The 13,419-nt window shown below is 44.2% G+C and overlaps 1 protein-coding gene across 1 annotated transcript in view; it reads left to right on the top strand.

Moving 5' to 3' along the window:
- Positions 1 to 13,072, top strand: part of LOC310752344 (atrial natriuretic peptide receptor 1-like) — a gene marked incomplete at its 5' end in the record, with an annotated part of 98,188 nt that extends 85,116 nt beyond the window's left edge. Inside the window, 6 exons of the mRNA XM_083592453.1 lie at positions 1,516 to 1,603; positions 3,014 to 3,153; positions 5,545 to 5,697; positions 7,452 to 7,550; positions 9,292 to 9,383; positions 11,473 to 13,072. Of these exons, the coding sequence (XP_083448579.1) occupies positions 1,516 to 1,603; positions 3,014 to 3,153; positions 5,545 to 5,697; positions 7,452 to 7,550; positions 9,292 to 9,383; positions 11,473 to 11,607 (707 nt within the window). The 3' untranslated portion in view covers positions 11,608 to 13,072. The remainder of the gene's footprint in view (positions 1 to 1,515; positions 1,604 to 3,013; positions 3,154 to 5,544; positions 5,698 to 7,451; positions 7,551 to 9,291; positions 9,384 to 11,472) is intronic.
- Positions 13,073 to 13,419: the final 347 nt, after the last annotated feature.

Here is a 13,419-nt window from a genome sequence, read left to right on the forward strand (position 1 = left end):
CCTCACATATAGCTCCAGTTGTGGGGTGGTGCCTAAAAAGGCTTCCGAACTCAAATTTAAGTGCTGGTGGCCACATCTCCCAAAGCCAAGTGTACATACAAGGAAAGATGTTGTGGTTCTCTTACAATTCCGCTTCAGCTGCTCGCAATGTGCAAGTGTCAAAACGAAAATTGGGTTGCATCTTCAGCGTGTGATGAGCACATCAAGGAAACCTCTAGTGCAGTAGATCCCAAACTGAGGAGTGGGGAGCACAAGTGATCTACAAGCTTCACTCAGGTGGTCCGTGAAACTTTCATATTAAATTACATGTTGGTTTTCAACAGTCTTTTAGTGTAAGGACACGGGTGGTGCTGTGGTCTAAACCACAGAGCCTAGGACTTGCCGATCAGAAGGTCGGCGGTTCGAATCCCCGCGACAGGGTGAGCTCCCGTTTTTCGGTCCCTACTCCTGCCAACCTAGCAGTTCAAAGGCACCTCAAAGTGCAAGTAGATAAATAGGTACCGCTCCGGTGGGAAGGTAAATGGCGTTTCCGTGCACTGCTCTGGTTCGCCAGAAGAAGCTTAGTCATGCTGGCCACATGACCCGGAAGCTGTATGCCGGCTCCGTTGGCCAGTAAAGCTAGATGAGCACCGCAACCCCAGAGTCAGCCGTAACTGGACCTAATGGTCAGGGGTCCCTTTACCTAGTGTTTCTTGTATCTCTTATATATTCTATATGGAATTCAAATCGCAATGCAACAAAATACAATGTAAGGAATTAAAGCAGCAATAGAAATATAATAGAAAACCGTACCACACCAAGGGCAGGGAACAACAATTGCTACAATTGCTACACCAGACCGAAAAATAACAATTAAGTGATCCGCTAAGACTATTAGCATTTTTCAAGTGGTCCCATTGGGAGGGTGGGGAGAGTTTGGCAACCACCGCTCAAAGCAGTAGAGCATTTCCCCCTGCCATGATTCTTTTCAGAGTGGTTCCGGGGACCTCAGGCTACCCATTTGACCACAGTTTTAAAAGCAGAGGATTTTGAGAAAAGAATCCCAACAGATGAGAGTGGATAGTATGAAGGAAAAGATAAAGATAGAGAGAACCCGATGAAGTGCACTGTTAAAAATAAAAATCTAAATAAAATACATAAGTAAGAGCCAAAGAAATACATAGAAAAGAACCAGGTTGGGGTGGGAAGAGGAATGATGTGAATGTCTGAATAGGGACATTACATTTCTGTGCCCTGAATCAACTGAGAGTTTGGTTAGGTATCTGCTTACTGTGGGAGATTTCATACCAGTGGAATCAAACTAAATTGAGAAGACCAGTTCAAAGAGCCTGATGTCAATATATATCCGCTGCTTTCTGGTCAGTGGATGCATTTTATCTTGCAGTTACTGCAAATGCATGTATTGGCCAGGTATAGGATTCCACTGTGAAATCACTTTGTATTTATTAATACAGGTTGAGTTTTAGTGGGTACTTTGCGTTAGTAATAATGGCTTTTGTTTGTTATACGAAACAGGCATGTTGCCAAAACAGGTAGCTGATGATTTAAGACAAGGAAAGGCATCACAGGCCCAAAGTTACATAAACTCCACTGTATTTTTCAGGTAAGTAGGACTGAACCCAGCAGCAAACCGTTACTTAGCCTTTGTGTGAATAGCTTTTTCAGAGACGTCAAGGTGCGGTCGATACCATGGAGAGATACGTTTTTATTCTTTGTGTCCTTCCACAACTGTCTCTGCAGATATATCGAAGCTGAGTGTTGAGGAAAGGTGAAACTCTCAGGGAGCACAGCCTGCAGCTGTTCTGCAAAAGACATGTGCATTTTGGTGTGACTGCCATGGGTGCTTGTGAAGAGCAACACACTCCTTCCCCATCTCTAACATTTAGCGCGTATCTGATATGATGATGATTTATTTACATGACCATATTCATGATGATGATTGATTCATTCACATATGCATTCTGTGTAGGCCTCTGAAAAGATTTTTTAAAAAATAAATTGTAGATGCATTTAGGAATTAAATTAGCTAGACGTAAACATTCATGTCATCTCTTCTAAGCAATGTCAACACTGCATTGTGTTTTTTGAATCTAGGAGAAGTGGCTGCAATAAGGAACTTGCCCCCCACTTGGTAGCAAAACTTCCCTTCCCATTACACGTGTGTTGATAAAGCTATTGTTGCCGTATCAAGAGTTTAGTGCCATGTTAGCAGTGCAGGGAAAGTTGCTCTAATTATGCTAGAGAACTAATAACCTGTACACTGCTTTTTATGAAAGAATTTTTGTTCCTCTTTTTTTCTTTCTGCCTTTGAGAGAGTCATCATCGTTTAGGATTTGCCTGAAATGCTTCAAGCATTCAGCAAGCGAGCCCATTAAAATTCTGCAGATTAATGTCTACTGATTTATGCTTACATCTGCTTGTCTGCAGATGGACAAGATTTATACACGACAGGATGGACAACACAGAGATTTATTTGCCCAACAGATGTAACTCTAACGTATAGATAAGAGATTATGTACTCCTCTTGTAAATGAAGTTTGATTGGTATCAGAGCAGATTTTGTGAGGGTATGAGGCAGCTCTTTGGTCCCAATGAATATACTTTAAAGAAATATCAAGATCCTTGCATGGATTCCCCTCCCCAATTGCAAGTCCAGTAAATGATTATTGCTTCGACCATTAAAATTAATGGGAAGGTCTTATTGGCAGGGGAGGCCCATATGAAGCCCTTTCAGCTGCAGCAGACTGGGGAAACATAATTCAAATATTTTTTCCACCAGCGCTTTATAAAGGAATGCTATCTTCCACTCCCCCAACCTGCTAAATTGACATGGTGCAATTGAAAACTGCAAAAATAATTATTGTAGGGAATCAGCAGAGTAGAGAAGGTGGAGGAGGAGAGCGCTGCTCAAATATGCAGAATTCAAAATGTAATGTGCCATCAAAATGTGTCAGCATCAAAATGTTTTCCAAAATCCTTCGACTCACATTTAAGGCTTGTTCTTCCTTGCCAGCGACATCGTTGGCTTCACTCAGCTCTCCAGCACCAGCACGCCTTACCAAGTGGTTGACTTCCTAAACAAGCTCTACACGACCTTTGACGAAATCATAGACAATTACGACGTCTACAAGGTGGAAACTATCGGAGATGCCTGTGAGTGCTTCAAAACAACATTGTCATCATCAATCTTTATTATGGTCCAGAGAGCCAAGAAATCGTTACAAAGCAATACACAATTCATACAGCCTACCTGCAGGTTAAGGGACATGGGTGGCACTGTGGCCTAAACCACAGAGCCTAGGGCTTGCCGATCAGAAGGTCGGCGGTTCGAATCCCCGCGATGGGGTGAGCTCCCGTTGCTCGGTTCCTGCTCCTGCCAACCTAGCAGTTCGAAAGCATGTCAAAGTGCAAGTAGATAAATAGGTACCGCTGTGGCGGGAAGGTAAACGTCGTTTCCGTGTGCTGCTCTGGTTTGCCAGAAGCGGCTTAGTCATGCTGGCGACATGACCCAGAAGCTGTATAATAAAGCCAATAAAGCGAGATGAGCGCCGCAACCCCAGAGTCGGCCACGACTGGACCTAATGGTCAGGGGTCCCTTTACCTTTACCTTACCTCCAGGTTAAACAAGCATTTTGTTCAGAATATAGGGATCATTGGTTCTTGCAACCACCGATAAAAACTTTGCCACTGCTAATGTTCTAGCGTTTGTCCGGTCTTCCAATAGGAACCTGACATAGTGAGCCTCTGATTTCCCGGGAAAGGTACCAGCAAGGGTAATATCAGTTCAGACCTGGCTTGCTCATATTTTGCACAGTGCAACAAAATATGTTTTATGGAATCGATGTCTTGAGCACACGAGCAAAGTCTGTCCTGGTAGGGAACTCCTCTCAACCTGCCATCCAACACTGCAGAAGGAAAGACGTTTAGTCTGGTTTTGGTGAAAAGTCTTCGATAGTTTGGTACTGTCAGGTTTTTAATGTAAGATGTTAACTTAAAGACATGCCCATGTTGTACTCCTACTGCCAGCGGACTACAGACTGCGTGTGATCGAGATCGCAAGTCACTGTGTGCATTATCCCATAATCTTCCTTTTCTGGTTTTTCTCCCCCAAATTAACCCCTGCCTGCTTTCAAATATTTTACATGTTATCTCCATATTGATAGTTATTATCTCTGTTGTTAATTGTAAATGTTTACTCAAACCCTGCTGGTGAGTTTAGATCTTTACATTGTTTCTGTAAATACAACATAAATAGTTCCCAATCTTTCTTAAATTATCTATTGTCTTTGCCTCTGAGTCTTTCTGTTAGCTTCGCCATTTCTGCATATTCCATCAATTTTTGTAGCCATTCTTCCTTGGTTGGTATTTCTTTACTTTTCCATCTTTGGGATAATAACATCCTGGCCGCAGTTGTAGCATACATAGTTTCTTCTGTTCTCTTGGTAAATTTTGACCCATAATGCCTTTAAAAAAAGCTTCTGGTCTTTTAATAAAAGTCAATTTAAACATTTTCTTAACTTCATTATAAATCGTATCCCAATACTTCTTAATCAATTTGCAGTTCCACCACATATGGAAAAAAGTGCCTGTTCTCAGTCCAAATTTGACCTCAGCCCAAGCTCACCAGGAAAAGCAATGTTTCTTTACATTTGCCCATATCTGCATAATAAGAGTTGATCGTCATGGCCAACCTTACAGAGATGCTGTAACACTTGCTGAAGTAATGTATGCAGAGTGCTTTAAACATTTAATAAAAGTTTGTGGTTATTTTTCCTGCACTAAAATATCCCTTCATGAATAGGTTTCCCATAAATTATTTCCTGTGCCCCAAGGAAGTTGTCCTGTTAGTGTGTAGACTTGCAATGGGACATCTCCCAAATCTGTTATGGGTTTCTTCTCAGCCTCCAGAGCAGATTTGGTGGGTGAAGGGGTATCTTCAGGGGGGGGTAGGAGAAGAAGATGCTGTGCCACGTTTACTTTCTGCAAGTCCCCTCCCCCACCATTAAAGAACAAAAACAAGAAAGATTTGTGGCACTTTAAAAATGAAACCTTTATTTTTCAGAATCTGTGACAGAAGCTTTTGTGGGTGAGAACCTACCTCATCAGGTGCACAAATTGGAAACCTAGACAGCTTGGTGTAGAGAGAAGTAGATTTTTCTTTTACAAATTGAAGCCAAAAGGTCAAGCGATGCAGAAGATAGGAACAGGTGTAACTCGGGAATTTGTAAACAGAACACAAAATAATACAAAATCCAGCCAGGCAAAGACTCTCATATATGAGAGGTCAATGCCTCGGCTCTAAACAGCCTAGGGAAAAGTAAAATAGCTGTGATCATCTGCTTGAGGCTCGGCATGTTTGCACATTTGCATTAAGCCATGGCTTGGCTTAGCATGGCATGTACATGTGGCCCAGCCATTCCAGTTCAACCATCTTCAGGTGAGCTGTTGCCGTTTCTTCTTCCAAAGTTCCTACACGAGCATTGGTAATAGCGATATTGAGCCTATGCCGACCTCGGTGAATATTCCCATTTATTTTTTTCCTAGACATGGTGGTGTCAGGAGTGCCCAGAGAGAATGGCATTTGCCACGCCAGCGAGATTGCGAGTATGGCTCTGGACCTGGTCTCGGTGTGCAAAACATTTAGGATCCCACACAAGCCCAACACCCAGCTAAAGATTCGAGCAGGGATCCACTCAGGTATGAGGGTGCACTGTGCCACAGAGAAATGTCGACTCTGCAACAGTGGGATGTGGGTATAAGGGAGAATTAAAGTAGGTTTCCCTCATTCAGGACCGGGGAAGGTGTGAAACTTGCCCTCTTAGGGCTGTGTCCACTCATGGCTCTTGTTGGCTATGGCCAGGTTGTGATGGAGACAGACTAGAAAGGAGTGCAGAACTACATCCCATTGTGGGAAGGAGACTGCTTTTTGAAGTGGTAGTTCTGACTCACTTTCTGAGCTAATCTAAACAGGGTAGAAGTAATTGATGGAAATATACCGTACTTTTCCATGTATAAGACTAGTTTTTTTCCCCTTTAAAATAATGCAAAAAAGTGGGGGTCATCTTATACATGGGATGTGCATAGCGTATACGTCTGATTGATTGCTGCTGTGGCTGTCAGTGGCTATCGTGCGTGTTATTGGTTGCTGCATCAATGGGAATGGGTGTTGTTGATTGGCTGATGCTGTGGCAATAGGGCGGGCGATTGGCAGGTGAGGGGAGAGATGGGAAGGCGGATTTTGCAATGCATGTGGGTGAGCGATTTTCGGCATCACCCCCCCCCTAAAAAAAGCTCAACAATCCTCAGTAATCCACCCCCATAAAAGCTCAACAACTCTGGGCAATCCTCCCCAATCCTCCCCAAAAAAACTCAACAACTTTTTGGCATCTCCCCCTATTTTCTGAAATTTCAGTCCCCCAAAATAGGGGGCGTCTTATAGACGGAAAAGTACGGTATATATTTATTTATTTCGGTCAATAACCAGTTGAAATGGATGTGCGAACAGCAATTGGTCCTCCCTCTTCCCGGGAATGAAGGAACGTGAAATATACTCAGAGTCGAGAGTGGATTTCATGCTCTTTATTCAGCTCATAGTGGTGAGGAGGAATGGAAGTTTTATATACATTATTTACACAATGGGCTGCACGTGATTGGCTAATTCCGGGATTCTCCTTTGGGCCAATCAGGTTGTGGATTCACTTCCACCTGGAGCTGGATTGGGTGGCTCCTGCGGACCAATCATACTGCTGCATTGTTCTAGGACCAGTCAGACTGCTGCATTCTGAATCCTATTGTTCTAGGACCAATCATCCTGCTGCATTTTGGACCCTATTCAACTCAGTACATAACAGAACGATTTGCACGTATCTCGTGCTCTTAACTTAGAGCCGCCATCATGAACAAATGCACTTCTGTGGAAGAAGCCTCTCATTATGATAGCCTACAAATCTCAATGGCAGCTATCTGCAGCTCCATCAGCTAAGCTCCTCCCCACTTCATCTCCAAGTCACATCAGACATTTAAAGCACTCGTATGTCACTTTGACAGCTAGAGTTTCCCCAAAAGAATCCTGGATACTGTAGTTTGCTAGGCTGCTGACCCTGCAAGACCTGTAATTCCCAGAACCCTTAACAAACAACAGCTCCTCAGCTTCTCCCTGAGTGACATAAGAGTGCTTCAGATATATGGTGTTGATGTGACCAACATTGCCTTTCTTCACACAGAAGACTTTCCTCCGTACCAAATGCACATCCCTGCCACTTTCCTCCCTGTGCTGTTCCTTGTTCTTTTTTTGCAAATGTTGTACTGCTTTTATATTTTAATAGAGTGAACCCACACAGAAACGGTAAGCCCTGACTGTTATCTCTGATACTGGGGTGAACTGCAAATAAACTCAAGTCAGAAAGGATCCTTGGATTGGTTTGGGGTTGTTGTTTTTCCCCTTTCTCTAGGGCCAGTTGTGGCAGGAGTTGTGGGAACAAAAATGCCCCGGTACTGCTTATTTGGGGACACCGTCAACACAGCCTCCAGGATGGAGTCCACCAGTGAAGGTAGCTAAAACATCAGCAACCGGCAAATCTCTGTGAGAATGAATGAAAGATGAGCTGATGACATTTCAGGTGGGCCACTGCAGAGATCTAGGACACAGATGGCGCTGTGGGTTAAACCACAGAGCCTAGGACTTGACGATCAGAAAGCCGGCGGTTCGAATCTCCGCGATGGGGTGAGCTCCCGTTGCTCTGTCCCAGCTCCTGCCAACCTAGCAGTTCGAAAGCACGTCAAAGTGCAAGTAGATAAATAGGTACCGCTCCGGCTGGAAGGTAAACGGCGTTTCTGTGTGCTGCTCTGGTTCTGCCAGAAGTGGCTTAGTCATGCTGGCCACATGACCCGGAAGCTGTACGCCGGCTCCCTCGGCCAGTAAAACGAGATGAGCGCCGCAACCCCAGAGTCGTCCGCGACTGGACCTAATGGTCAGGGGTCCCTTTACCTTTACTACTGTAGAGATACTTATGTTTTTGTGTTGATTGGGGTTGGGTGGGTGAGACCAAAACAGGTGGATTAGTTTCCCCTCTTTCTGCCACTCCTTTCCCTCTCCCTCTTTTTTTAAACACTTCTCAAGATTCCTTGGGGTGGAGTTTACAGGCATGGTGTGTACTCAACCCAAGCCTTTGCCCTCTTCAATATGATAGCCCCTCGCCTTTCTGTTCTCCAGCCTAAACATACCAAGTTCATCCAATCTTTCTGCCTAGTTCTTTCTAGCACTGACCATCTTTGTCACTCTCCTAACCAAGATTGCATGGAATTGTCTTTGTGGAGTAGAAGGGTCAAGTTCTTCCAACATTTCTCCAGTGAAAATAGGGATGCCCAGTGCTATTTTTTCTAGAAAAAGAGGTGCCGGAACCAGGGCCGGATTTAGGTTTGATGAGGCCCTAAGCTACTGAAGATAATGGGGCCCTTTTGATGTCCAGCTGTCCTTTGTCAACAACAAATTGCCGCTGTTTTTTGTGTTAAATATATGCTATATGGTAATTTATGGACCTAATAGGTATCTAAAGCCGCTTGCACATGACAAATAGGAGCCTACACAACACAAAACACTGTTGTTGTTAGTAGTTTTTATTTTATTTGTTTTTTATCTTATATTTTGGAAATGTACATCCAGGTGTTTTTTATTTAATTTTTTTTGGCAGCCCCAAGAGAGTGGGTCCCTAAGCTAGAGCTTGTTTAGCTTATACATAAATCCAGCACTGGCCAGAACTCACCTCTGGCACCTCCCTTGTTCTCTTAGAATGATGCCCACCTGAGAGGTGCCAGAACTGAATTCCAGTAAGTTCTGGCTGGAAAAAAAGCCCGGGGGGGGGGGGGTATTTCATACTCTCCAACATTTCTCCGATGAAAATAGGCACATCCTAAGGAAAAGCAGGACATTCCAGGGATCCCATCAGAAATAGGGACAACTTCTCTACTTGTCAACGGACTGTACTTGAAAAATAGGGATACTTGGAGAGTCTGAACTTGTCAACAGCTATAAGGAGATGGGAAATACTATCATTAATTCTTAGTTGACACAGTCATGGACACATTCCCAAATGCCTCAGGCAGAAGCCACAGACCTCAGGGTTCCCCTGTGAGTCCACTGGCAGGACTGTAGCAGCAAATGGCAGAAACGAGATTGGGGGAGAGATATCTACGTCTAAGAGGCCATTGCTCAGTTTCTACAGCGAGTTTTTCTTTGAAAAGGGAAGCAGGGCTGATAACAGTGGTGTAGCTGAATGTCTCTTTTCCTTCTAGCTCTCAAAATACAGTGCAGTTCAAATACATACCAGCTGTTGGAACAGATTGGAGAGTACATATTGGTGTGCCGGGGGAATTTGCAAGTCAAGGTAAATAGGAAACGTTTGTGTTCAGGCTTTCCCAAAGGGGAAATGAGTGGCAGTCCTTTGGAAAGCTTTTCCTTTAACCCCTTTGGATTGGCTGGCCTCGAGTCTGCTCTGAATCTTGAGCATCATTCGTTTCTGGTCTGCTCCTTAGGGCACATTTGCACTGTGTAAAGTGACTCAAGTCTTAATGCCTCTCCCAAGAAACCCTGGGAACAGCCGTGATATTGAAAGTTACCAGCCTAGGGCCTAATTTCTGCCTAAGTTCTCCAGGACCTATTTTTATCCTGAAGACTTGAAGTCCCAGAAGATGCAAAGCTGTAACATAGAGGAAAGTGGGTTTGAGCAGAGTTTCACCTCAACAGTGGGTAACTAGAACATCTATGCTTATTCCAGTGCAGATGGAAAGTGCAAACATATTTCTGTTAGGAGCGCCTCCAGCTTTGCATTTTTAGTAATTAACCACTGGCCTTTTTGCAGTTTGATTAAGTGTACATATACATTTCTGAGGTTCTGTGTTTCTGAGGTACTGAAGAAAGTATAAGGCAGGCATAGGCAAACTCGGCCCTCCAGATGTTTTGGGACTACGATTCCTATCATCCCTGGCCACTGGTCCTGTTAGCTAGGAATCATGGGAGTTGTAGTCCCAAGACATCTGGAGGACCGAGTTTGCCTATGCCTGGTATAAGGTAACAGTCCATTTAGTAAACAAAAGCTGCCACTTATGGGCCTGGTTTGCATGTAACGCTAGGCTGAACTATGGTTTGTGCTGACACACTGTGGGAAAACTGTAATGGGAACTAAGCCATGGTTTGGATTAGCATTATGCCATTCCAGACAAACCACAAGCTGAAATCAATGTCGGGTTTTGGCTGGTGGTTTGCTTAGGTGAGACAAGCGATGACCTTCGGTTACATGATTTCATCATAGCAGACAGCAAGATGAATGAAGTTGCTTTTGACAGAAGATAAACTGCAGTGGAACAGAAACAGTTCTGTATGAGATGGATACGAGGTGGAACGGAAAAAAAGATGCATTCTTACATCCCTGGTCCATGCTATGCCATACTTTAGTTTAGTGCTTTGCATGAACCAGGCCATTATTAGACAGAAGGACAGTGGCATAGCGTGGGTTGCCAGCATCTGCGGTCCCGGGGGGAGGGAGGGAAATGGATGGAGAGATGCGCATGCGCATTCAACTACATAATAGCATCTGCGTCACCCAGGACATTGTAGCTGCAGAGATAATAAAAGAAGAGTTGTTCCGTTGTTTGGAGAGGTCACTTCCTGGTTCACATGGAGAAGCCATTTTTAATGGTGCCCAGTGAAGGAAGTGCACAGCTGTATTGGGGCAGCATTGGGTGCTGAATTTTTTCTCTTGGGGCAACCACCCTGTGCCTCCCCCCGCCCCGCCATGCTACACCACTGCATGTATTCACCCAAATTAGAAACCTCAAAACAGTACCCTCAAAACAGAAACACTTGGTTTCAGCACACAAAATTTAAAAAGGGGGGGAGGGGTGGTTCCATTCCAAACTGAGCAAAACACAATGGTGTCCATTGAAAAGGATGGCATTTTGGCCCACTTTGAGAACAGATCTTGAATTGCAGCCCTGCTCATCAAAAATGGAGTACAGGTCAAAGTTGTTAACCTTTCCTGGGGAAGGAAAGCCCTGTTTTGGGGGGGGGGGGTTCAGGTCAAAGACGTTGAGCCTTTCTTAAGGAGGAGGAAAGCCCAATTTTTAAGGGTTTGGGGGGAGAAAGAGGAACAGCCACACACCAACAAATTGCTGGGGAGACAAACAGCCTCACTGAGTAAACTCCATCTTCTGTTCTGTAGATTGTGCGACAATAGAGGGCGGGGCAAGGGGCGGTAAGGAAAGGGGCCCAGCGATCGACCGTGATCTACCAAAACCTCACAGGGTCTACCAGTAGATTGCGATCGACCTGTTGGACATCCCTGCTCTAGTGCAATTTAAATAAAGCAACGGGGGGGGGGGGGCTAGCCATGCCTTTATTTTAGTGCTGGTATTTGCTCTCAGGTGAAAAGTATTGCTGACACCATTGATAAGTTGTACTATTACGTTTCTTTCTAGGGGAAAGGTGACATGATAACATATTGGCTGGAAGGAAAGAAGTCTAGTGCAACTCAAAAGAAGACGCTAAGCCCTTCCACAACCTCTCAGACTCTTAACCAAAGTACTTGCAGTATCATCCCAGGTGTTATATAAAATGACCTGCTTTCAACCCTGCCATACAAAAACCCCACCAGGTACTTTCTCCATGGTCACAGTCTTTATACACCCCAAATGAAACTGTAAGCAAGAAGCATCTAAGTTCTCTTCTCCAAAAGGGAGGTCCTCATTAGTGATATGAAGAAAATAGACATCGTTGTAGGCTTGCAAACCCTGACTCTGGCTGTTTTCAGACATTAGGTGAAATTATGGTTTGTTTCGCCTGCCCCCAAACCATGGTTTATTCAGGGCCAACAAACCAGGGTCGGAAACCCTGCTTGAATCTTTTCTGCAAAGCAAACTTTGTGCTAAGTGTTATTTGTTGTTGTTACTAAATTCAGAGACCTCTGCCGAACCACAATTAGGATCACTGCGTCACCTAATGAGGGGGCTGCACTCTTTGGATGGCACAAATGGTAGTGAATTGGGGGTAGGAAATGGTTTAAAACCATGGTTTGACCATTGTGTGCCTGGAGCAGGTCCCCCTCTTCAGATCACCCTTCTGACCCATGGCTGTCAGCCAGCCTCACCCACCCATTCCACGTGATTGTAATCACATGTGAGCACGCAAACAGGGATCTAGTGAAGGAGAAAATTCCCCTTCCAAAAAGTGGAAACAGGAGATGATGCAGAAAAACAGCATTTTGCTTAGAAACCGGCAAGGCACTATTCTTGATGTCTCTTACTGACACTGTTTAAGAAATGGTTCAGAGAGGAATCACATATGGTATAATCTTCAGTGCTCTTGAGTCGAGAACCTTCTAGGGGGGATTGAAAGGTTTGCAAGTTTGAAATAAGCTTTTCATTGTCCACCCTCTGCTACAGCGATATGTGTAAACACGGTAAGCCAGGTGGATACTGAGAAAATAGATGGGGGTGGGAATAGGAAGCCTGTGCTGTCTCATTTGTCTAGGTGCCCATCAGCATTCTTTGTTTTGCTGTGCCTGTTAGAAGCACCTCTGTGATGCTGGGTCCCTTTTTGGAACACAATGCTTTTCGTTTTCTTTTTAGTGAGAACCTCAAGCACTCTGACTCATCGCGGAATTTAGGACACTGGCTGTGGTGTCTCTGAAGTAAAGTGGGGCTTCTTTCCACAAGCACTCTTTCGTTCATACATAGTTGCTGAGTTTTTGTTTTGTTTTGCTTCCGTTCATAAGTGCTTGTAATGCTGGATAATCTCTCATGTTACAGAACTGTCATGGATTCAATCCTGCCTTGGGATCTTATTCAAGTTCCTGCCCTGGTAAATTTCTCTCCCCTTCTCTCACATCAAGGCGATAAGAGTCCTTTTGGACCTGACCTTTAAGCCTAGCATTTTGTTTCAAATACCTGCCCCACAAAATGTCTGTGTGTTATTGGAGTGGTTTTATTATTGAAATGTATCGTTTTGTGTGTTTTGGCTCTTATAAGTTGCTTGGAGACTTCTTTTTTGTAATAGTTGTAAGCCAGTAAGGGACATGAGCCCGACAACTCTCTCCTGCTGGCCTGTGGGGTTTGCAGCCAAATTACAAAAGCATGTTTTGCTAGACAAACACAGAGCTAGTACATAGAGAGTTCTTGAACATCCTAGAGAAGACCCTCTGTGTGTGGTCACTTCCTTTGCCTCCTCTGGGCAGGAACTCTCTAACAAAGGAGACAATCCTTTATATTTCCTTCTTCCTGTAAGAAAACTCTCTTTTCACGATGTTTCCAAGCTGACCAGACATGCATGACTAAAACTCCTGCCTTCAGCCATGTTAGCAACGACTCCCAACTTTTATTTCACTGCAACTTAGAAGTATTTTTCTGCAAGCTACTTTGCTCTATTTG

The sequence above is a fragment of the Podarcis filfolensis genome (assembly GCF_964270895.1).
Source record: "Podarcis filfolensis genome assembly, chromosome: 17".
Classification (NCBI taxonomy): domain Eukaryota; kingdom Metazoa; phylum Chordata; class Lepidosauria; order Squamata; family Lacertidae; genus Podarcis; species Podarcis filfolensis.